Below are 26918 nucleotides of genomic sequence, written 5' to 3' on the forward strand. Positions count from 1 at the left end.
TAGACCATGATGGATAGTTTCAGTTTTGTGGATTCACAGGTAAAAACACATAAAACTAAGGTGACACAACATGGGAATGCTTACACTGTAGAATGATGAAATACAAAATAGTATATGTTGATTGTCAGGAACTATATTAAAATATCCCAAAAGTATTTGGTTGGGATACATCATGAAGAATCCCAAAAATACAATGTCAGTTGCTTATGGTTTATTGAACTGAAAGTACCAAACGGAAAGAAAGGAAACGCACAAATCTGAGAACTTAACCGCTTTTTACTGACACACACAGCAACATGTGATTCGATGACTGTATTATTGTGCCAAGAGACAGATTATAACGAGAAAAGGCAAAGGGGCCAAGAACAGAGCCCTGAGGTCCTCTAGAATTCACATATTAAAAATATGAATGCAGTGTTAAAGAATTCAGATAGGAAGGATTTTCACCATGTGAGAGGACCGATATGATAAATGTGTTATTGAATTGGTCAAGAAGTATGATCAATGAATGAATAGTGTGGACAACTGCAGTGAAAATCCAGCAATAGCAGCACCCGTGTGAAATCTGAATCCATACTAAGCAGTTTCGGAGGAGGGACAGGATCTAAAAGCACTGAAAATATAAATGTATTACACAATATGGGCTGTAAATTGCTGAGACAATGTTCTCTCGAGTAGAAGCTGACTTCAGCTTAGACAATAATTCAAAGTGTCAAATGTGTTCGGACAGAAAGTTACTTGGACTTAACGTGTGAATATTGTACTGCAGATATTACAGACATAGTTGGAGACAAGGTTTCTGTAAAATAAAACTAAGATGTCATGGGCCATAAAGTGCTGACTGTTTGCTGGTTTGGGGTGAGTTTGACTACTGTCAAAAATGTATCTAGAACTTAGTTTGTTATCACTGCTTGAGCCTTTTGGTGCCATGTTTGTCCACTCACTTATTAAAAGCGAAAACCTTCAGATAATCTCAGGAGACTCTTTGAGAGAATGTGTGCCAGGAGGACTGGGACAGGGCAGAGGGACTAAATAAGGACAAAAATGAATGCTTTGCCTCCGAGAATACATTTCAGAGGAATACATGTACTGCCATGATTCACAATGAGCTTTAACTTGCCTTCTCTTTTACAAATACGAAGTTTGTGATTCCTTTTATCCTTTACTCATGTGGGTACATTTTCTTGTTTAATTGTTCATTGCAATCAAAGGCGAAATGAGAAATACAACGTAAGGCTGGATCTAAGCAACACGATTTGGCAAAAGCCCTTTGATCGATTTACAGCTTAATAATTTGTGTGCTACGGTGCCTTTCAGATGATGCAAGGCTGTGTGTGTCTTCCACTGAAGCATTGCACTGCTATGTCACACAGTAAATACTTAACACAGAGAGGAGAGGAGCGTTGCCCTCAGCATTACTGGAGCTGTGCAAGTAACTATTTTCAGTTTCAGGCTATCAAAACATAGGCATTCATCCTCTTATTTAAATCTTCAGCAGATTCTTTTAACCAATTCATTCACCAAAAATGGCAGTGGTGCAATTTTTTGTTTGTTTACTTTTTGTGATCATAGCACATATTCATCAAATCATAATTTAGAATACATCAATGATAAACAACATTTCCAATGGATTGGCTTTGCGAGACTGCTAAATATCATACAATGGTAATTCTTTAAAGGTCCCATGTCATGGCCATTTCTACTGATCATATTTCCATTGTTGAGGTCTACTAGAATAGATTTAAATTGTGCAATTTACCAAAATAACATTGGTTTCTCATACAGCATCTCTGTATAGTATGTGTATTCACTCTATGTCCTAAACGGCTTGTTGGAGCTCGCCCCCCCCCCCCCGTGAGCCCAGTGTGCTCTGATTGGTTAGGACGTTGCGGCGAGGCTCGTTGCTGCGAGGAGCGGACAGGTTTACGGGTCGGCGATACAGTGAGAACAAGCGAAACTCATCCTGAGCACACACAAACACTCACAGCTGAAGTAAAAACAATAAGTGTGGCTTGATATTGAGTAAGAAAAAGGTTTAGAACGCTGTGAGAATGGGTCTGCGGAGAGCCAACTCGTCTATTACTCTATGCAAGTCAAAGGGGACTCCCTGTTAGTTAGACAAGGGATCCTGGTGTGTGAGGTGCTCCACGGATTGGTCCATTTGGGCCAATACGGTCATTTGTTGTTGATTTGGGTGTTCACACGTCACAGAAACCAGGAAGAAAGTAATGGAAAATGAGAAATCTCCAACGAGGCGTTTTGGGGAGGTGTATTAGAGTTTTACTCGCTACAGGGTGTACTTTGAGGGGTTTTGACTCTGCAGACCGTTTACATGCATAAAAAGCTACATAACACACAAGGGGACGGGTAATAACCAGAAAAGCATGACATGGGCCCTTTAAAAAGCTGTCAGTATTAGGCAATGTTCAACAGCTGGCAGTTCTTTAAATCATTGTTTTAGTGCTATTCATTTACATTTTTGCATATGGCAACATTTTAGTAAGATAACATTGTTTATTACAAGCTTCAATCACACATTGGGGCTGACAATGAGATGAATAATGCATTGTTCCCAATTCAGACTGTGTATATTTGCCCAAATTATTCTTGTGTTGCAATGTGTTGTCACTAGTAGAAAAAATGGGCAGACATAAATTAATAATCAAGAACAAAATTTACATACTTTTCCCGAGCAGCAGCAAAAGAGAATTGCCACAATTATTGTGTTAATATGTTTTATCATCATTTCAGCTTTTCTTCTGTGATGGGGGCTGGAGTATTGCCAAAAAATGAAAACAAGAGAAAACCCATTAAAAAAGACCAGATGCCAAGAAGACATTTACTCCTGAATGCAAAGCCTGATCCTCATTCAAAATGAATGCACAGTCCTTCAGTTCATAGTATTATTAAGGGTAAAAGATATGTAGATAATTTAAAGATTAACAATACAAGTTCAGTGTGTCTTCATTTGGTTCTAGATTGTATAAGTATTGCGTAATGAGACTCCTGTTGTATAACATGAGGACGGGAGTCTACTGAATCATTGAACTAAGCAAAGATCTTAGTGATAAACTCCCGGAAACGTTTAGCGTACTGCTCTGGATGAACTGTGGAGATTTCTGCTCCTGCCTGCATAAATACAAATACACACAGACACAGTCTATTAAAGAAAACTGAATAAAAATGAAAGCAAACCTTAACACTTCACAGGATAGACATGTAAAGACAGAATATGCCAACCAATCCGTTTAAACCTCTCACCCCGTGTTTGACAGCCTTGGCAGCGTGAGCAGCCTTCTTCTTGGTGTCGTACTGTGTCAGCATGTCAATCAGGCCCATGAAATACACCTCCCTCTGCGGTGCACCTACATGGGAGGGATTCACAGCCTTCAGCCAATTGTATGCACACATGCCCTCATCTACTGCATCCCAGCATTAAATGAGGTTCAAGTGTATTACAACGAGGGGTGACACAATATCAGACTTTCACTAGATTTGGATGACAATCAGGCTCCACAATCAAAGCTTTAACATCTAAGCACTACTGTCTTTATGGAAATTCAGCTACCTTATGTTATTATTGTTTAGTTTTTTTATTCATACGGTTACTTTCCTTTTTACTTTATTCTTATACAGGACTGTCTCAGAAAATGAGAATATTGTGATAAAGTTCTTTATTTTCTGTAATGCAATTAAAAAAACAAAAATGTCATACATTCTGGATTCATTACAAATCAACTGAAATATTGCAAGCCTTTTATTATTTTAATATTGCTGATTATGGCATACAGCTTAAGAAAACTCAAAAATCCTATCTCAAAAAATTAGAATAGTTCCTCAGACCAAGTAAAAAAAAAAGATTTATAACAGCAAAACACAATCAAACATTTGAAAATGTCCATTAATGCACTCAGTACTTGGTTGGGAATCCTTTTGCACGGATTACTGCATCAATGCGGCGTGGCATGGAGGCAATCAGCCTGTGGCATTGCTGAGGTGTTATGGATGCCCAGGATGCTTCAATAGCGGCCTTTAGCTCATTAGCATTGTTGGGTCTGGTGTCTTTCAGCTTCTTCTTCACAATACCCCACATATTCTCTATGGGGTTCAGGTCAGGGGAATTTGCAGGCCAATCGAGGACAGTAATGCCATGGTCAGTACACCAGTTACTGGTGGTTTTGGCACTGTGGGCAGGTGCCAGATCATGCTGGAAAATGAATTCCTCATCTCCATAGAGCTTTTCAGCAGACGGAAGCATGTAGTGCTCTAAAATCTCTTGGTACACAGCTGCATTTACTCTGGGCTTGATGAAACACAGTGGACCAACACCAGCAGCTGACATGGCTCCCCAAACCATCGCTGACTGTGGGAACTTCACACTGGATTTCAAGCAACTTGGATTTTGCTCCTCTCCAGCCTTTCTCCAGACTCTGGCGCCTTGACTTCCAAATGAAATACAAAACTTGCTTTCGTCTGAAAAGAGGACTTTGGACCACTGTGCAACTGTCCAGTGCTTCTTTTCCTTAGCCCAAGTCAGACGCCTCTTCCGTTGTCTTGAGTTCAGAAGTGGCTTGACCATGGGAATACGGCTATTGTAGCCCATTTCCCGGACACGTCTGTGAACAGTGACTTTTGATACCTGGACTCCAGCTTCAGTCCACTGTCTTTGAAGCTCCCCCAAATTCTGGAAGCGACTCTTCTTCACAATGCTGTTAAGGCTGCGGTCATCTCTCTTGGTTGTGCAGCGTTTCCTGCCACATTTCCCCCTTCCAACAGACTTTTTGTGGATGTGCTTTGAAACTGCACTCTGTGAACAGCTTGCTCTTTGAGAAATTTCTTTTTGTGTCTTACCCTCCTGATGGAGGGTGTCAATGACGGTCCTCTGGACAGCAGTCAGATCAGCAGTCTTCCCCATACTTGTGATTTAGTTTACTGAACCAAGCTGAGTGTTTTTCAAGGCTCAGGAAACCCTTGCAGGTGTTTCCAGTTAATTAGACGATTCAAGTGATTCGTTGAACACCCTACTAGTATACTTTTTCATGATATTCTAATATTTAGAGATAGGATATTTGAGTTTTCTTAAGCTGTATGCCATAATCAGCAATATTAAAATAATAAAAGGCTTGCAATATTTCAGTTGATTTGTAATGAATCCAGAATGTATGACATTTTTGTTTTTTTAATTGCATTACAGAAAATAAAGAACTTTATCACAATATTCTAATTTTCTGAGACAGTCCTGTAATCCTTATGTGAACTCTTATTCTGTTGCTTCTATGCAAACGTTTTTTCCCTACGGGGATGAATGAAGGTCTATTTTATCTTATCATATCTTATCAATAATTGCAATATCTTTAGAAAAAAACAACAATAAAACAAGTAATTTATACGACTGAGGTGCAAAGAGAGTTTGTAACTATTTAAAGGAGGGGTATGTAAGTTTGAGAAACCAGCTCGAGTGCGCTAGAATTTGAAAATACACGACCGGAGAAAATCTGCCACTTCCTTACAGAGCCCCTCCTCCAACACACACGAACGCGCACATGACCAATGAGCCATGAGGGCACGAGATAAGTTTGTGCACAGATGGAAGGCTGACAGGCAGGTAGGCCATCCAGTTATTTTAGCCGGGCCGGCTAAAATGATTGGTCGTGCTTTTTGCAGCACTACGGCTTCCACAGATTACATTTTTTATGGATTTTTTGTCAAAGCACTTCAGATATTCATTGCTATCGGGATGTTAAGAGCATTCCATGGAATATAACAAAAAGTGTATCTCGAGCCGGTTTCTCAAACTTACCTACCCCACCTTTAAGGCACAAGCATTTATTTACTTCATAATTTACATGACTTAATATTTATGATATTGTCATAAGTATTACAAACAAAATATATGTTTTCCTTTTTTAAATATAACAATTACCAGAAATACCAGATTTGAGACTTCTCTAATAACAGCACAGAGCTCCTGTGACCTACTTAAACTCAGCAGAGATATCTCAGTTGTCCCGACTCACCCACAGCACTCTGAATAGCGTACACGTCCACGTAAGGGTCGAACTCGCCAGGGCCCATCGGTTTGAAGGAGTTCGTGTAGCCCCCGATACCCTCAGGTGAGGTGGAGCACGGAGCGTGAGCCAGGCCGATTTCCTCCACCTCTTCCTCTTCATAGGACGACTCCGTGTCCTCCTCGTCCTCCTCGTCCCTCTCGGCCCGCTCAACTTCATGGATGCCCAGCAGCAGGCTGTAGTCCATGATCTTCATACGCACCAGAAACTGCAGTGAGAGGACATACATGTGAACAAGTTACGTATGAGAAAACAATGGTCGCTTCTCCAACAGTTTTCTTACCTCGATATCTCTGTTCAGTTTGTCCATGATCTTTTCCCTCTCCTCGGCGCTCACATACACTTTTTGCATCTTATTCCTGAAGTCTACATCTTTATAAGTGGGAAGCTCCTTCATCTGGAAATAAAGAGCTATGGTAATCAAACATTAAATGTACATTTTAGCGTATAGATAAATTTCCAACAACATAAATGTCAAATAATCATACCCCACATTTTGTTTTAATGAACACAGTTGGAAAGATCAAAGGTTTCCTGCAGTTATTTAGACTCCATCCATTTACCAAGCTATTTTGTAGTCTAGTTATTGAGGTCAAGCCAAACATAGGGGTTCTTATGTTATTTAAAGTCTATTTGCTAAGTGGATTTCTGTGCAAATTTATCTGAACATTTAATATTAAACTCATATATATCAAAAACAATAACAATTATATAAAATATTGGGAATGTGATTTCATACTCTGCCCTCAGTCGCACATTTCATACAGTATTCCTCTGGTTTGTTGTTGTTAGAGATACAGCATTTCAAACTGGGGGGAAATTAACATACGCCCACACCTGCAAATAGGCCCGTGGCTCAGCTGCAGCCAATTCATCTCATTACGTTGTTATCGTTTAGCATGCAACAAAGAGTTATAGATTTAATTGACCTTTTATCAATTTAATTACAGTTCTCTAACATCTCAATATAATTATTTCACCTACCAGGCTCCTAACATTTCACTCTGCTGGTTTGGGGGACTGCTAAAGGGGCACTGCGCAATTTAACATGAACGTCTGGTTAATCTTCAGGAGAAATACCAACGAGCCTGAAAAAACGGTTGAGTTGACAATATCTGAAAGGAGCTACTTTATGGGAAATTGAGGATTCAGCCTTTTTTTTTATGTGAGTGCAGTATTAAATCAATGATGTACTCTTTTTTTAAAGAATCTAAGACCAGAAAATCTTTTTAGTTGTTTTCATTAGTCTGTGTTCAATTATATTAAAGAGAACAGGTTGATATGAGTCATACATTACCTTTTCTCTCTGTGGCATTGATATCAACAGACAGTTTTTAAACAAGACAACACTTATGCTAATGATTTAAATCAAACCTGACTGCATTCCTTCAGCAGACTGCCAATAATAAACATCGTTGTAGGCATTTGGCAATGAGTGGGATGCCAACCCTCCCTTGTTAACAAAACGACCGAAAGAGCAGCCACTTGTTAACCCTCTACTCCTTCTCCTTCCCCGGGGTCGAGAGAATGTGGTTGTTTAGTTAACAATTTATTTACGGCCTGACTCATTGATCCTTTATCTGACTGAAGTTTCTGCAAGTTCAAATCCATTGTGGGGGAAATATCATGTGGGTGAAATATCAGTAGCCTATGGTGAGGGCTAATACATCCTTAGCCCTCACCATGCTGCCAGTAAAATAAGGATTTGAGATAAAGTGCTTCAGGAAAGTGTTTTAAAAACTGTAATTAAGTAAGCATCTTCCACGTCATGTTACATTGTCAATTGTAGAGGGTTTGGTTACACACATAAGTTTGGTATTATGCTTTGAAAATGAAGTGGTGTTCATTTGTGAAGATTATCTTGCTGATATTTTTTTTTGTCATTATCATACACTTGTGTTTGCCGGAGAGTGTTATTTTGAAATAATCGAAACAAACCTGGCTTTCCGTTTAGGCAACCAGTGCTATGCTGACCTCTGTGTTGACCTACAAAAATACATCATCCCTGCAGCACTTTCTCTCTGAGCCTAAGCTATGATACATAGCTTGGGGGTTTCTATACTGGTTATAAGAATGTGGAGTTTACTAGAGCTTATCATTCGACCTTTTCTCGATCTCACCTTCTCTTTAAAACTTGCTTCACGAGACACCTGGGACCCCTGAGGAAAGAAAAGACGCCCATATTCACTAAAAGTGAACTATTGAGCCAAAATACAACAGACACTATACAGTATTCACACATAACTTCTTAAACTGTAATTCTGTTCAATCAATCACAGGACCATTGTCAGTCAGTGTTTTACATAACATTCAGCAGTCAGGTGGCAAAATGAGCTGAGTTGAAAATGACTACAGATGCTTCAACAGCCCACAATGCCAGTGTCAAAAGAAAGTCCATACTGATAGTAGTTTCTGAATCCTCATCAGTTTAAGCCAGGATTTACCTTGAGGTCGTACTTCCTGTGTACGTGCAGTCTGTGGCTGAACATGTTCCTCATTACTAGCAGGTAGGTGTCCTCGCTCTCCACGGTGATTCTGTACATGGCCAGGAACTGAGGGAGCAGCGTACTGCCGTGGCACGTGACGATATGCTACAAGGGAACAGCAGTGAAAAGACAATGAATCTTGGGGAAATCAAGGATGCATCAACACAGTGCGATAAGTAAATAAAAAAGACAATAAAGAAATGTTTGGAAGCCCAGGAAACTTGAGAGTGCCACTGTTTTGTTTATATTGTGCAATGCAAAGTCCTGCCAATGGTTTCAGATAATTACATTGTACACAGGTGCAAGTCATGCAAAAGAAACAAAAAAAACACCAAGAAAAGCAGAGAGGAAGAATACGGATAGTGTAGTGCCGGTAAGAAGGAGTCGGAGGCGGAGTATTTAGAAGGGATTTCCACGCTTTATTTTCCATCAAGCAATAGTAGTATCAGACATGTACTCAGTGAGGAGAGTCAAGTTAGAGTGCGTTGCTAGCTCTAGCTTGGCAACCTATATCTCCGGTGTTACGCTAAACCAGGTCCGTGTAGGAACTAGGGCTGGGCGATATATCGAGTTTACACGATACATCGTGGATTGCACTACATGCGATGTCGTAAATGAACACATCGTGAACATCGAGTATTACGTTGTCAAATCAGTTTCCCGCCGCGGCGAAAGTGAGCTTTCCTTTCTCCCTCATAGACACAGTCACACACGCAGGCACACACGCAGGCCCCGCCCAACTTGCACACACACGCACAGTGAGAGGCATTTGTTTTGAGGAGAGCGAAGGTTAGCTAGTTTAAATGGTTTAAACCTTAGCACAACATGTTAATTTAAAAAACGGAACGACTATGGAAGATAGAGGTGCCGAGGCTGACGAACTTGTTCAAAAAAAGAACAGCACTGGGTCCGTAATTTGGCGGTGGTTTGGTTACCATAAGGATGACGTTTCTCAAACAACGGTAATCTGTAAAATATGCAGCAAATCCGTTGCCGCCAAAGGTAGTAGTAACTCAAATTTGTTCCAACATCTAAAAATCCATCATCCACTACAAAATGAAGAGTGTGTTAAACTCAGAATGTCAATATCTGGTTCCACACAAGCAACGCCTAAGCAACCAGCCAGGATACAAATGACTCTGGCTTCTTCTTTTTCGAAATCAGTCCCGTATGACAAAAAAAGTTCAAAATGGATAGAAATCACGGCTGCAGTGACTCAATACATTGCCAAAGACATGGCCCCAGTCAGTGTGGTAGAAAAGCCGGGTTTTCAAAAACTCGTGAAGACACTTGACCCAAAGTATAACTTGCCTGGTCGAAAATATTTTGCGGAGAAAGCTCTGCCAGCCTTGTACGTTGAAGTGAGAGAAAAAGTGACAAACCAGCTTGAAAATGTGACCCACTTCTCTACGACTACAGATTTGTGGTCCAGTAGAACCTGTGAGCCATATCTCCGCTTGACCGTTCATTACGTCGACAACTGGGAGTTGAAGGCTGCATGCCTCCAAACGTCCTTTTTTCCGGAGGATCACACAGGCGAGATAATAGCGCAAGGTTTACAAGAGGCTCTCCTATCATGGAATTTACCAGAGGCTCGTCAGGTGTGTATCACCACAGATAACGGGAGTAACATCGTCAAAGCTGTGAGCCTCAATAAGTGGAAAAGACTGCAATGTTTTGGCCACCGGCTGCACCTCGCAATTGGTGAGTAGGCTATCTGTCTGCCTCTTTTATTTTTTTAATATCAGCGATGTTACAACAGCCTGCTAGTAAACACTAAGAATACTTCATAACGTTTTGTGCAATTCATATACATGATGCAACCACACACTATTTGGCCTAGGTTGATTTAAAATCGGACTAAGATTTAGGACTGATTAGTAAAAACATTACTCTGCAAAGGTTTTTTCTTTCTGTATTAGTGTCAGTAGATAAACCTACTCAGTCAAGGTAATTATTTGTGATATTTTGTAACCATTTATTTAATAATTTTGTTATGCTTTCTCAGTTAACTTTTTTGTTATTACATGTGCCTATGACTTTTGCACTGTGCTGTATTTAAAAAATATTTGCCAAAAATATTATGGGTGCCAACTCCACGCTGATTGACTGAATTGTTGGATTTCTGTTTCTTTGTCTATATTGTCAGAGAGAAGCATGAAAGACTCCCGCATCGATCGTGCTGTTGGTGTTTGCAAGAAGGTAGTGAGCAGTTTCTCATTCAGCTGGAAAAAGAGGAGAGATCTTGGAACAGCACAGCAAGAGCTAAACTTACATGCACACCAGCTGATCAGTGAGTCTCCTACCAGGTGGGGCTCCCGAGCCAAAATGATTGAGCGAGTGCTGGAGCAGGAGCGAGCTATCTCACAAGTCTTGGCCGCAGACAAAAAAACAAGGCATCTGGTTCTGACCTGGCAAGACCTGGAAGTCCTTGAGTCAGTGCTCAAGGCCCTAAAACCCCTCCTGGAATTCACCGACGTGTTATCAGGGGAAGACTATGTTACAGTGTCTTATGTAAAGCCTGTGCTTCATCTCTTCCACTCCAGCATCTTGGCAATTCAGGATGATGACACTGCACTTACTCAGTCCATCAAAGTCTCCATCCTGGACTATCTGAGGGAGAAATTTGATGACCCTGCCACCAACGACCTGCTGGACATGGCTGGCTTAGTGGATCCCAGGTTCAAAACAAGATACATAGCGGAAGACAAGCTAGAGGAAACCAAGTGCAGAGCCATATCAGAGATGGAGGCAATGCTGTCTGAGTCTGACCAGGGTACAGCTGAGTCATCTGCTTCACAACATCAAGCAACAGCAGTATCAGAGCCACCAAAAAAGAAAACCCTTGGAAGCTTCTTCAAAAGGGCAACAACATCCTCTGCCACATCATCACATAGAGAGCGGATTGAAACAGAGTTGTCTGCCTACTATCAATCTGTCGATGCTGACAGTGAATTAGATCCCCTGCAGTGGTGGAAGACCCATGAGGAAATGTTCCCAAACTTGAAAAAAGTGGCAAAAACGTATCTGTGTATGCCCGCCACCAGTTCTCCATCGGAACGATTATTCAGTACATGTGGGAATATAGTTACATGCCATCGAGCATCTCTCAAACCCGACACAGTTGATAGACTTGTGTTTTTGGCACAAAACCTGTAGATAAGCAGTTAGTACTGACTGCAGACATGGCACAATCTTGCACAAAATGCAGCTATTTTTTTGTATATAGTTTTTGACCAAACCAGTTTGACATCATGCACTGGTTTGTTGATTTAAAAGAAAAGATGCACTTAAAATGTCTAAAAAGTCCTTTTATTTATGTTACATAAAAATGTCCAGTGACAGTGACTTTACTTTATTATTGCACTTTCAATATGTTTTGATATGTATAAGGGTTTCTGCGCTTTTTCATTGAGCTCTGTTTTTGCCCATAGAAATAGGCAACAGTATGTATGTAGGGTAGGCCTACATTTATTTTAATATGTATTGAATAAATACTGTTCAACTCAACTTTATGATCGACCGCACATTTGTCTCATTATTTTACATTCCCTTTTTTCTAAGTTTTTTTTTTTTGTGTGTTGGTTAAAATCGCTTTAATAGAAACCACTAATGAAGACAGAATAAATAACAATGGTTTAATGCAGACATATGTTGCAGGGACTACTAGAATCATAATGTAAACTGTAAACATCAAGGGGTTAAATAAAAATAAAAAAAGTGTTGTTAGAGGAAATTTCAGAATATCGCGATATATATTGTGTATCGCGATATAGTCAGTAAATATCGCGATATAATTTAGAGACCATATCGCCCAGCCCTAGTAGGAACTGTGACCCAAAAGTGAATTATGGTTAACTAGAGTCACCACACAAGCCCCCCCAGAATTCACAGATAAACAAAGTCCGTGCGGCACTAGGAACCCTCTCTGGCACTAGGAACCGCTCCAAAGGGGCCTTCGTGTGGCGGTGCACCTTAGCGCGTTGACAAGCCACGCACCCCCCAGCCCAAGCTCTTACATCCTTTTTCAGCCCATGCCAGACAAACTTCGCGGCCACCAAGCGCACCGAAGGTTTAACGCCAGGATGAGACAAGCCGTGAACCGCCTCGAAAACAGGACGCCTCCAGTTGGCGGGGACGACCGGTCGTGACAGGCCCGTAGAGACGTCGCACAGAAGGGTGATGCCCGCGTCGCCGAACACCACGTCCTCCAGGCGCAGCCCAGCGCTCTCTGTCTTCAGACTCTGGACGCCGGAGTCGGTGACCTGGTCCGCCGCCATACGAGCATAATCCAGGCCCAGAATGTATCATTCGGGTAGCCCTGAATGTCCATAATTTGGCGGGCTCTTTCTCTCGTCGATAAACCAACTGTCTTCAGGTGAAAAGCCTTGATAGCCTCGTATTTGCCGAGGCGTGGGGGTGCTGCGATGAAACCCACTAAGCTGGCTGAAGTAGAAACCCCCAGCGAAGCCACCACGTGGTAATATCTCAAATCTTCGTCGTGGAGATGCTTGCAAGCGAAGTGAGCCTCCACGTGTGCAAACCATGCCTCCGCGGCATGCTCCCAAAACTCTGGCAGCTTAACGAAAACATCTCGTTCAGCCATGTTCAAAAATTTTTCTGAAACTATCTCGAAAAACTCAGGGTCACCAGTGTAGTGCCGGTAAGAAGGAGTCGGAGGCGGAGTATTTAGAAGGGATTTCCACGCTTTATTTTCCATCAAGCAATAGTAGTATCAGACATGTACTCAGTGAGGAGAGTCAAGTTAGAGTGCGTTGCTAGCTCTAGCTTGGCAACCTATATCTCCGGTGTTACGCTAAACCAGGTCCATGTAGGAACTGTGACCCAAAAGGGAATTATGGTTAACTAGAGTCACCACAATAGCAACAATAGACTGTAAATAAGGTGTTGTCAGAGTCACTGTAATGTCACACATAATTTGGACTTTGTCGACTATTGTATTGAAGCCTTGATTTTGTTATTTTGGCCATTGCCATCTTGTTTATTTTTGGAACCAGCAGTGACACAGGACGCTGGAGCAATGTAGCCTACAATGAAACATTGAACAACCATTTTTGATTACACTGCGAAAGGTTTAAAGTAGGGCTGTCAAGTTAACGCGTTAATAACGTGTTAACGCAAACTCAAATTAACGCCACTAATTATTTGAACGCGATTAACGCATGTGTATTTTTTTTCCTCGGCCGCGCCATAGTTTCAGAGCGCATCGAGTTTAAAATACCATCTACAAGCTGATGCTGACAGCCCCGCTCCTGCTTCCCGCTTGTGGCAGACCACACTTCCACGCTCACCGGCAGGCACCGAATGGCCATTGCGAGGGTCGAGGGTGTGTGTATGTGTGGTGCGAGCGAGCGAGAGAGAGACCTTACGTGTATTATTGTTGTTAGCATCTAGTGCTAGCTAGCTGCGCTAACGGATATAAGGAGCTGTTTAAATTAAAATAGAGGATCGACATTTCCACACATACTTCTGCATACAGTATGTGACACTGTAAGTGTTGCACGGCCAGATACGGCTCAGCTGATTCAGATAAGGAAATATATGATACATGATGTGATATTTCGCGGACTGTACTTAATGTTACTGATCCGGTTACTTATATTGTGGCAGATATTTAAGTAAGCTTTGTTAACGCTAATGTTATAATAGTCAGATCGCTCTGAAGATGGAAGGTGATATTCTATTAATGTTCACGTTCACACAGTCGGTGATTTTTGCCGGCCGTCTTTCCTCCAACGGCAGCTTTTCTGTATTTCCTTTCTCCTGTAATATGACTGCTCCGGGGCAGGTTAGCCGCACAGCATAAGTTACCATGGAGATCTAGCCTGCTAAAAAGAGAACCAGCTTCGTAGGACCAGAAACCCCGAGTTTTCCCTGAAGTTAGCCGGCTAAGCGAAAATCCTGCTTCGTAGTATACCCCCCAGGTTGAATTGAAGCGAATATTTGTAATGTTCAGAGGTTGTTGTATTTAATATTCATGAGAATATTTGTAATTGTTCAAATGATAATAAACATTAGCATAAAGCATATTTGTCCACTCATATGTTGATAAGAGTATTAAAAACTTGAAAAATATTCCTCTAAGTTACATTTAGAACAGAAGAAAAATGTGCGATTAATTTGCGATTAATCGCGATTAACTATTTTAATCGACTGACAGCCCTATAGTTTTAAGACAAAAAAACAGACAGCTCGGTGGTAGAGACCTGTCAATAACAAGGTAGTCATGCCCTAAAAAGCATGTACTGTTTTTTCCAGTTTTTTACAAAATAGACATCACGTTGCATTAAAAAAGCCTTGAAACTAGCAAGTGAGAACATGCACTTGTCAGGAATATGTTTGCTGAGGTAACAAATGAAGTGAGAAGCAGGTTCTTTTTCTTATAGACTTCAGTAAAACTGGACTTCTTTTTACAAACAAGGGTCTTTTGGAATAAAACTTGTAGTGGCAATTTCTTATGTTACTTTATATGGTAAAGCCAAATGATTATATTATGCTTAGAAATTGTATTGGAGCAACTCAACCTGTTGAACCACAAGGGAGCATCCCGCCAAGGTCGTACCTGAAGAATCCGGCCCTCCCTAAGGGAGGATTGTAAGATAATAGTTTTCTGTAGTTGTCTTATCTTTTACTTCCTGCACAGCAATCAGTCCTCTATAAAACACACACACACACACATTATACCCTGTGTGCACTCCTGCAGACTACTCTATACTCTGTGAGACATGTACCTTCGAGGCGCCTCGAATAAAGATCTTAAAAGACAACGCTGCCTGCTTTCACCAGTTTATTATTGATTACTCTCATTGTACATCTTTACAGTATTGACGAGTTTAAAATATCCACAACAAATTGGTGTCAGAAGAGTGGGATCTCTGAAAGCTCCGTCGGGGACACCCAGGTACGCTGGTGGTTGGCCGCCGGGATCCTCGGATTCTCCTCTACCTCGACAGAAAGTGTTACGGGACGAGAGGACCAGCGCCTGAGTGAAACTGATTGACTTCACGAGATCCAACGAACTCAATTCCTCTAAAATATCTGGTGAGATGTACAATTTCTAATTGTTTAAAAGTAAAACGTAATTAACCTCCATGACATTTATTAAGCGGGTTGCTCAAAAGTAGGATATTTGGTATATCCGTAGGATATTTGGTATATCCGTCGTAAAAGGTTTTACGATCAGTTTTTGTGTGATTTGTACTGAGGAACAAATATCACATCACCGACGGGTGAAAAATAGTGTTTTGGTAACACGGGGTGTTTTGGTAACACTTAAAGACTTTCTCCATGGGGACAAAGCAAAGTAAGGGGGCAGAGCCTCCTGAGGGCCCAATTTTAGATGTCATGCGAGCAAAATATGGTGAAAGCAGTCTGTCTAAATTAAATATATGGACGGAAATGTTCGGATTTCCAAAGGGAGGATCTTTGAGTAAACAAAAAATCAAAGACCTAAAGGACAAATTACAAGAGTGTGAAGATGGAATGAGAAAGAAGAGTACAATTAAAGTAAAAGAGTTGGAAAAGATAGAAAGTCACAGAAAGTGGTTAAAATACTGGGAGGGTGAAGCAGAATGCCGTGAAAGGAGGCAGTTGGCCTCGGCAATAAAGAAAATAAAGGTGGATGATGAAAGTGAAGGAAAAAGGGAAAATAAATGTTGTCCGAAATAACACAATCCATTCCACCAGACATCCACTTCTCTGTATCCGTCTCTTACAGGTACGAGGGACCCTCTCCTCGACCACGGATTTCCGTTCCACCCTCAGGTCCATCCACCTCCCCTGGCGTATCGAGACCCAAACCATCTGGACGCCAGTGCCATGGGTGGGGATCCAGCAGAGGCAGTTCCACCTGTTCGGGCATCTCCATCTACACCACCCAAAACGGGGACACAACTCAGCCCGAACACCTTAAAAAAAATCATAGAGAAAGAAGAAAAACGCCAAGAAACGCCGCGACCGAAAAGACAAGGCCCAACTGACCATGGTCCAAGCCGTTACAACTGCCTGGTCACACCAACCCCAAGGAGACGGCCGTGGCAGGGGGGGCCAAAGAGGCAGGGGAGGTGTAGGCCTACGAGGCAGTGGAGGTTTCAGAGGAAAAGGCAGAGGACGAGGAGGCAACTACACTGGCAATAATGGTGCTTGTTTCAACTGCGGTGAAATGGGTCACTTTATCGCTGAATGTCCGAAGAACACCCAAAAGAAAGACACTCAATCTGCTCAAAACAATGACAATTCTTCAAACTGACATCGTCCGCGGGAGGAGGTGGAGGAAGAGGAGGGAATTCGGTCGAGTGAGACGGGACCTCTGCCTGCAGCATCAAAACAGGGAAGTGCCACACACACACACATCGTGCAAGCTATTGATACATTAGAAAAATTAGAAAACATGCCTGTGGTTAAAGAGGGTACATATTTGAAATATGACACTGAAACAGCATTTAAGACATTTCCCACACGAACTCTGGCTATCATGGGTGTTGATGTTACATTTTTGGTTGATTCTGGGGCTACATATTCTGTGGTAAAACTGGCAGATTTGCCAAATTGTAAATTTAGTGGTAGATTTATCCACTCAATAGGAGCTGCTGGTGTGACTGTAAAGGAGAAGTTTTCTGTACCAATTCAGTGTAGAGATAACGGTGATGCCAGCCATCCATTTCCCACATCAGTAAAACACAGTTTTCTTCTGTCATCTGTCTGCCCTATACATTTATTGGGCAGAGATCTGATCCTCTGGTTTGGCCTTGATCTCATTTCTACAAATGAGGGTCTAAAGGTCAGACGACCATCTCCTATGATGGTCCAAAAACTCGCATTTGACGAAGAATTGTTGTATGTGTATCAGTGGCTGGCAACATTTCCTGATTCTCAGAAACTGTTGCGTTTGGCCCGTCAGCGTGTCTCCTCACTGGCTGTGTTTATGGAAGCTCCTCATTTGCATTGCACTGCTAGTGTTTCTGATGATAAATGCAAATACTATGATGAACAGTTTCTGTTGGAATGTGTGAATGATGAAATCATGCTTAAAACGATGTATTGGAGCTCGCTGCGCAGCGCTATTTCTGTCACACTCACACCCGCACAACACCAGCTGTATCAAATCCCAGGGGCGGTCCCACACATTTCACTAGCAAGGGGCCCCACTGATAAATGGAGGGATTTGGGTCCATTCGTTAAAGATTGGGAATCAATTACTGATTGGACAGCCACACACACACCTCAAATCATGTACTCTATGCCACATGATGTGTTTAAGTACGATGTCAACTGTAATGTACACGCGCTGCGTACTCTGGCTCTGATTGGGGATGATTCTGTTAACCCTGTGCCAGGCCCAGGGGAGCCTGTGTTTTCAGGTTACTTTCATATTTCTGAGCTTCCTGCCGCGCTAAAAGATGTGCCTCCGACACTCTGGGCACTCACAAATATGATGTTGGTCTAATCCGTTCTGCCGAACCTATTGTTATCACCCCAAAGTCTACCTACCGCCCAAACCAACCCCAGTACCCATTAAAGCGTGAAGCTGTTGATGGCATCCGGACAGTTTTTACCTCTCTGCTTAAACAAGGGGTCATTGTTCCATGTAATGATTCTCCGGTACGCACTCCAGTGTTTCCTGTTAAAAAGATCCGGGACAAACCTCCTGACGAATGGAGATTTGTGCAGGATTTACGAGCTGTAAATGAAGCCGTACATGCACGTGCGCCGCTCGTTCCAAATCCTTATCTCATTCTCTCTCAGGTTCCAGCCTCTGCAGCCTTTTTCACTGTTGTAGACCTCTCAAATGCATTTTTCAGTGTCCCTGTACACAAAGACAGTCAATTTTGGTTCGCATTTGAATATGAGGGTAAGCCATACACATTCACACGTTTGTGTCAAGGCTACTGCGAATCTCCCACTGTGTACAACCAAGCATTATGTACAAGTTTGGCCTCTCTACAAGTTTCCAAAGGCACCGCTCTCATACAATATGTTGATGACCTCATGATTTGCGCACCCACAGCAGAACAGTGTGAAGCTGATACCATCTCCTTGTTACAACACCTCGCAGCTGAGGGCCACAAGGCCAGTTTGTCTAAACTTCAGTATGTGCAAAAGACAGTTACATTTCTGGGTCACATCATTTCAGGAGAGGGAAACACGCTTTCAGATAAGCGTATTGCATCATTGGCTGCTCTGCCAAAACCTGTCACTAAGCGACAGATGATGTCATTTTTGGGTATGTGTTCATACTGCAGGTCATTCATTCCTAACTATTCTCCGCTCAAACAGCCACTCCGTACAATCACGCATGTCACCGGTTTGAAACCTGCGGATCGCCTTATATGGACGCCGGAAGCCGACGAAGCCTTCATTAACATGAAGCTGGCTCTCCAATCCCCGCCGACGCTAGGTCTGCCTGATCCTACCAAGCCTTTTACACAGGCAGTAGATGAACGCAATGGGTGTATGACCTCAGTTCTCCTTCAAGATCATGGGTGAAAAAAGAGGCCTGTTGCCTATTTTTCCTCCAAGCTGGACCCTGTAGCTGCTGGCCTGCCTAAATGTCTCTGTGCAGTTGCTGCAGCTGAAAAAGCTCTCAACTCTTCACGTGACATTGTAGGTTATGCACCTTTAACACTGTTGGTTCCACATGCTGTTTCTCTCATTCTCTGTGAACAGAGAACATCACACCTCTCTGCTGCACGTTATCTTAGGTATCACACATGCCTGCTAGACATGCCTAATGTTGAAGTCAAACGCTGTACCACTCTGAACCCAGCATCTCTTATGCCTCTCCCAGAAGACGGTGACGAACACGACTGTGTTGCCGAGCTTCTTATTGTATGTACTCCCAGACTTGACTTAAAAGATGTACCCCTGACCAACCCTGACCTCGTTTTGTATGTTGATGGGTCTGCCTCTCGCGACCCTGTGGGCACTAATCGGGTGGGTTTCTCTGTTGTTTCAGATTCTGCTGTCCTCTGTTCCGGACCGCTCCCATGCCACCTCTCAGCACAAGCAGCAGAGCTCATAGCACTGACTGAGGCCTGCACTTTGGCGAAAGGCAAATCTGTAACTATCTACACTGACTCACGTTATGCCTTCGGGGTAGTACACGATTTTGGGGCTATCTGGAAGTGTAGACAATTCCTGAAATCTGACGGTAAGCCAGTGCTTAACCATCTCCTAGTTGCAGGCTTATTGGACGCCATTCTGCTCCCGTCTGAGGCCGCAGTATGTAAATGTGCTGCACACACCAGCAACACCGACCCCGTTTCATTAGGAAATGCTGCTGCTGTCTCAGCTGCAAAGGCAGCCGCCCTGATTCCTCTCGCACCACACGCACACTCGTTTGTTAACATCCCTGTTTCCTCCATCACTGACAATATGTCGTCACTAACTGCCATGCAGCAGTTAGCTCCACCAACAGAAAAAGCACAGTGGAAAACTGCTGGTGCTACCTTTGACCCCACCTTCAGCATCTGGGTTGGTCCAAATTCCAATCCATGTCTCCCGAGGCATTTTTTCTCACATTTTGCTAAATTGACACATGAGTTGGATCATGTATCAAAAGGGGGGATTCACAGTAACAGCTCAAAAGCATTGTGAAGCATGCTTAATTTGCATTACGCAACATTTTGGTAGACCGGTAAAGGTTACGGGAACAGGTGCACACCCACCCCCAACTAGACCATTTGAGCACCTAATGCTGGATTTCATTGAACTTAGTCCATCCGAGGGTAAGAAACACTGTCTTGTAATGGTTGACATGTGGTCCAAATGGGTTGAAGCATTTCCGGTAAACGCACAGACAGCAAATGCTGTGGCTAAAGCTTTACTAAGGGAAATTATTGCTAGATGGGGGATACCAAGCAAGATCTCTAGCGACAATGGTTCACATTTTGCTAATGAGGCCATTGCACAGATAGGAGAATACCTTGGCATGGACATCAGAAAGCATTGTGCTTACCATCCACAGAGTGGTGGTGCGGTGGAAAGAGAGAACGGTACAATCAAAAACAAGCTAGCAAAATGCTGCGCAGACACAGGTTTATCCTGGACACAAGCCCTGCCCATTGTGCTGATGTACATGAGGATGCGGAAACGAACACGGAGTCAACTCAGCCCGTTTGAGATCCTTTTTGCAGCTCCTCCACAGATTGGGATCAAGGCTCCAGGATGTCCTCTCCCCTCCACAACTTTGTGTGAGGATGCTATGTTGTCATATTGTGTTAACCTGTCATCCAATTTAGCAGATATCAGACGCCAGGTAGCGGCAGCTCTACCTACCCCTGCTACTGGTCCACTCCACCGTATCCAACCAGGCGACTTCGTGCTGGTCAAGGACTTCCGGAGAAAGAGCTGGAGATCCAGCCGTTGGCAAGGTCCCTACCAGGTGCTTCTTGTCACCCAGACAGCGGTCAAGGTCGCCGAGAGAGCCACGTGGGTCCACGCCAGCCACTGCAAAGCTGTCATCTCCGCCCCAGTCTAGCCGGTCCAGTAGAAACAGACGACGACAAGTGACGTGCCAAGTCACCACCAGCACCACACACGCAGCACATACACCCTAGTACCACACACAAGACTCATGGGCGACGGCCAGCTGTGCTTTTTCATATGCCTCTGGTTCCTCGTCTGTGCCATCATGGTGTGGGGTTTAATTGACATGGTCATGAAGGCACGGGCTCAGTCAGACTAGACACATCCACGAAGCAGAGGACGACACCAACATAAACTTTGTGCCTGATCGCTGGCGAGTGATTGAAGATGGAACCCCTCGGACAAGAATTGGCTAACGCCCACCTGGAAAGACGACAACGCAACCGTAAGAAATGCAGAAACTGTTGGAGGGTCTGGACACTAGTAGAGTGGATCCTTTGCATATTCCTTATGGGTTTTGTGTTTGCCATAATCCTATACTTCATGTATCCATGGTTAGTACACAACCCTCTAATCAAAGTCAAAGTAGCAAAAAGGTACGTTGGGGAATCCGGGAGACCCGTATGGTCAAAGGGGCTTATCAAAGCAGGGATTGGTAACATTACTCTGGGAGAAGAGGAAAATAGCACAGTGCAGTTAGACCCGTGTAACTACTTCCCTTGCCCCAACCCTAGGAAGCTGGGGCGGGCAGACGGCTACATCTGCTATGTAATAGATGGCAGTTACACTAGCACCATGTGAGCACATGGCGAACGCCCCACTGCGCGCAATAAACTCCACCGAGATGATGACTAACTCCTTCGAATTGTACGACCCGGTGGCACGCATTCACCCCAGCCGTCTAGAAAACCTTACCCATAGTGTCTGCATTAGTAGAAGGAAAAACCGCATAGGCTTACACCTTGGCACAACCACGGGTTGTACTCGTATCATAAAAAACACATGCAGCGCTGAAAAATTCAATCTCAAAGACTGTCTAGTAAAAGGATTTCCCGATAGAATCAATTTGTCCCAAGCATTCCCTAATGTCACGCATACCTCTCTTCTAGCATGGCCTACCGATGCTGGGGCAGGGGCTCCGCAAGACTATGTGTGGCTGTGGGGAAACAAGTTGTATCAAGTCTTAGCACCCTTTTGGACGGGCACGTGCACCTTAGTGGATTTGACTCCAGCAATCACCGTTCTCGACTCATTAATGCATACTACACACCACTATCCAGAATTCAGACATCCCGACCACCATAGGGCTAAGAGGGCTTCAATGACATCTCACGGCGAGAAGGGTTTCAGCGGGGCGTTCCCCTGGTGGGGCTCCGTGAATAACGCTCATAATATAGACAAAATACACACACGATTGGAAAACCTCACTTTCGAAGTTACTCAAGGTTTTCAGGCACTGAATCCGTTTATGGTAGCAACTAGAAATATGCTAACGCAACATCAATTTGCTCTAGATAACCTGTTTGCCTCAAGGGGGGGCCTATGTCACGTTATTGGAGACTCTTGTTGCACATACATTCCAGACATATCAGAGAACATGACACCATACAACACCTTAACGCACTTCTGGCAGACATGAAGGCTGACGATGTGGACTACGACCCTATAGGCTGGGACTGGTGGTCCTGGCTCACATCGGGAGGGTGGGAAGGTTGGCTGGCCAGAATAGTCACGCCACTCCTCACCATCATAGCTTTGCTCCTCTATTGTACATGCTGTGTAGTCCCCTCATGAAGAAATGTTTTTCTAGTATTATCTCCTCTACATTCGTACAATACACCGCTCTACCTCAAACCATTGACAAAGTTATGACCAACCCAGATTCAGCCCCCACTGATTCCGACACTGAAGAGTCAGACACTGAACTGTAAAATTGTGTGTAAAATTGCCATTCCCTCTTTTCAGTATTCTTTTGCTTTCTACATATGGAGTCTGTCCTCCACAAAAACAGCCACTTTCCATGATATGTTTATGATGTGTTTACTTAAACCAGCAATGGAGTGTATTCATTGATGTGTTATATCAGTCTATCCTGTCATTTGTTTTCTTTTCTTGATTGATCAAATATGATCAAAAGGGGGGAATGTAGTGGCAATTTCTTATGTTACTTTATATGGTAAAGCCAAATGATTATATTATGCTTAGAAATTGTATTGGAGCAACTCAACCTGTTGAACCACAAGGGAGCATCCCGCCAAGGTCGTACCTGAAGAATCCGGCCCTCCCTAAGGGAGGATTGTAAGATAATAGTTTTCTGTAGTTGTCTTATCTTTTACTTCCTGCACAGCAATCAGTCCTCTATAAAACACACACACACACACATTATACCCTGTGTGCACTCCTGCAGACTACTCTATACTCTGTGAGACATGTACCTTCGAGGCGCCTCGAATAAAGATCTTAAAAGACAACGCTGCCTGCTTTCACCAGTTTATTATTGATTACTCTCATTGTACATCTTTACAGTATTGACGAGTTTAAAATATCCACAACAAACTAAAGGAACCATTACTTAACTATAACCAAGTCCATAAGCAGAACTCAAATGTTGAGAGTTCTTTAAGCCAAAATGTAATGTCAAATATAATTTCCTGTTAAATGTGTTGTTTATCATTTTTATCTCTCATTATGAAGGCCAGTAGAAGCAGACAGTCATGAAAGCATGTGTTTGCTTATATCTTTATCAACTCAAATTGAAATGAAAGCGCTGGTCATTTATCATTACTGCTAGTCAAAAAACTCTCCGTTTGAAATTCAAATGCTCGTCCTATTGCTTTGATGTTGTAAAGACCTTTACCATGGCAACCAGGGTTATCACAGAAAGAGCACATTTGCTCCTGGTATTCAAAGGAGTGGAAAAATATGTGACTAATGAAATGTTTCCTCAGATTATACTGACTAGTCACAAACTAGAATGTAGATCTATAGGATGATGTTTTTCTCACTGTGAAAGGAAACCTCCTACCATATAAGCTCCCGCCCCCCCCCCTAATCCTACCTGGTGATACTCAGAGAGGATGTTGTGAATTTCTTCCACCTCCTCACTGGAGATTTCTTTTATTATCAATGTGTGGTCGTATGATGTCAGCAGCAGCTCCACGCGTTGCCCCTCCTCGTCTTTTAGTGGAGGACTGCGGGCCAGAGACACCTGTTGGTGAGAGAGAGGATGGCAACATGAGAGATGAAACGAACAATACATCTGCCAAGTAAAACCTTCACTTCCATTACACCAGTGTCCTGTTTTACAACCGTTTTTACACTGAAACACTATTTATGAAGCAAACATACATTTTAAGATACAAGGCATACTCATGTTATTGTTATCATACTATAACTTTGAAAGCATTTTGCGTTTATGCACACTTTGTAACAAGACATCTGCTGCATCACTTTACAAATGTGAAGAAAAAACACTTCTATGAAGACCACACCTAGAGTGCATTCATTAAACATTATTGATGAGACTTAAAAGGAACTATAAGCCTCATAGTCATCGGTCAATCATTGATTATGATGACGCTAATCACTTATAATTCTGCATAGATTATTTAATGAAATTAAATGCATGCAAAAGCGTCTCACTTTATTTACCACCAGCTATTATGACTTTCTGATGAAACATTATTATAGATGCACCAATACATCTGTACAGTACATATACAACGATCACTTCTGATACTGTACTAAAGCAGACTATGAGTTGAGTACTGGGGTGTGCATAGGTCGGTATAAATAGTCATAACATTATAAGCCCCATCAGTCAACCTCTAGTTTAGAACGAGTCATTAGCATCCATAAGACACTTTAATTTATAATCAATAAGACACATTTATAATATTGTATTGCTGTTGATATACTGCATCAGAGACTTTTAACTGTGTTAGAGTAGTCATGAATTATTATGCATGCATTACTAAGACTGCCCTAGTGATACATTATAGATATGGTCTTTGTAGAAAGTGTTACCTAAGCATTTATCAGCACATTTATTAAAGCGCACATACAGTATGCCTCACATAGCAATTGTGGGCTAAGCAAATGTGCGCGGAGCAGACGACGACTCTGTCTGCCACCTGGCACATGCAAATATCACACAAAGGAATGCAAATTTAGAAGGGAGCAGCTCAATTGATGCAGCAAATTGTCTGTTTTTTAAGAAAACACACACTGAAAAACCTTTATGCTCAGTGTTCATGAAATACTGTGTCTGTATTTTCCATATAGTTAGATCTTGTTAGGGAAGGTGTTGTTTTTTCTGTCCATGGTTTTTTGTTCGCACAATCCAGTGCTGATTTGCATTGAATTTGAAGCTTTACCTGATAATCTTGGTCCTCTATACCGAAGCGCTCTCGCAGGTTTCTGAACACCTGCGGGCAGTAGTCTTTAAATTTGAACTGTCCTGGAAGATTCTCTCTGAAAGAAAAACATAAAAGGATTCAATGCAGATTGATATACTTTGCTGCTGCGGCATTCTTCACTCAGCATATCATTAGCAACTGTTGTTGACTGGGAGCTTCACAACAGATGCAATGTTTCCATAAAAGACATATTTTTTGAATACATTTTTTTCTAATGTGTTATTTCTGTTCCCAAATGTAACATGATTACATTTCAGCTTATGCTTGACTGACATTCTCTTACAAAATGAATTTGATCCAAACAAAGACGGTAACCAATTCAAATTGTGTTCATTATTTAACACAAATAGTGTATCTTTGTAGTATATATAATACCACTAAAAGCTACAATATGCTGTTTTTTCGATTGTCCAAATTGAAATCATCATGGGTTACTATCAAACTATTTGACTTAAATCTCTTTATGCCCTGCTGTTTCACTTAAGTGTTTTCTACATCAAGCACCATGAAACACACTTGAACTAATCTCACCAAGGTAACAGTAATTTTTAGCTTGAGAAAAGATAGTGTGTTGTTCTCCCCACTTCTGTTTATAAGTCTTTACACAACCTGGATTCCTGGATGGATTAAGGGATTATTGAAAGCCTCAAGTTTTCTACACTCTATTAGTATAGAAACTGAACCTAGAGGCAGTGTATAGCACAGCTTTCATATAGTTCCCATTTAAAAAAAGCCTTTTTGTGGTTATACTTTCTCTTATTATTGCTCATCCTCTGCCAGTGCAACATGATCTGAGGGGTTTCATTAAACAAAGTTTTGTCTTAAATATGTAAATAAAAGAAAAATGCATTCCCAAAGCTGGTGTACACTTTCATTATTTTACATTACATTGACAGACATTGCTTGGCACCATCCCCCAGCCAAGCAACATTATCATATTGTTTGGGCAGTTATTGTAAGTAATAATGGCTGTAACAGTGTTTAAGTTATTGTTACTGCAGTAAAAGCATTGTTGTTCTCTAAAGGGAGGACTGCGATTTCCTTTAAGCACAGGCCAGCATATAAATCAGGGGCCCAAATAAATCTGTGCAAATCAGAGGAAGCAGGATGAAGGTTCCTACAATGAGACGGACAGATTTGGGTGGAGCACAGTACTTGTTGAAGAGGTGGTTGCTGACTTTGATCTTGGTGCTGGCTTTGAAGTCGTCTGGGAGCAGCATGACAGGTACAGGCACGTGGCTCAGGTCGTTAATCTGCGCATGATCAATGGATGAAGAGTGAATCAACACATATTCACACATATTTTAAAATTATTTAAAAAACCCACGTAGGCTACATACCGAGTGATTGACGCCCCACATCAGCACGCTCAGCACGGGGTCACTGGCTCGGAAAACCTTCACTTTCTGCTGCACGAAATGCTTCTTCTTGGTCTTCCTTTTGGGCGCCAGGCTGCTCAGAGAGCTGGAGGTGGCTCCGGGGGAAGACATGGCACCTGTATCTCAGTCTGAGAGCAGGGTGAACTGTATCTGTAGTGGCGTCCTGTCTATGTAAAGTAG

The 26918-nt window shown here is 42.4% G+C and overlaps 1 protein-coding gene across 1 annotated transcript; it reads right to left on the reverse strand.

Moving 5' to 3' along the window:
• Window positions 1-260: 260 nt before the first annotated feature.
• On the reverse strand, window positions 261-26849 carry LOC307038600 (phosphatidylinositol 5-phosphate 4-kinase type-2 gamma-like; the record flags this gene model as incomplete). Its single annotated transcript, XM_079680118.1, has 10 exons — window positions 261-3129; window positions 3262-3365; window positions 6018-6276; window positions 6352-6465; window positions 8189-8227; window positions 8513-8659; window positions 24000-24149; window positions 25318-25414; window positions 26515-26612; window positions 26700-26849. 10 exons carry the CDS (start codon window positions 26847-26849, stop codon window positions 3049-3051), a joined length of 1239 nt encoding a protein of 412 aa, XP_079536244.1. The 3' UTR covers window positions 261-3048.
• Between the last annotated feature and the right edge of the window lie 69 nt (window positions 26850-26918).

The sequence above is a fragment of the Notothenia rossii genome (assembly GCF_949606895.1).
Source record: "Notothenia rossii genome assembly, chromosome: 5".
NCBI classification, from domain to species: Eukaryota; Metazoa; Chordata; class Actinopteri; order Perciformes; family Nototheniidae; genus Notothenia; species Notothenia rossii.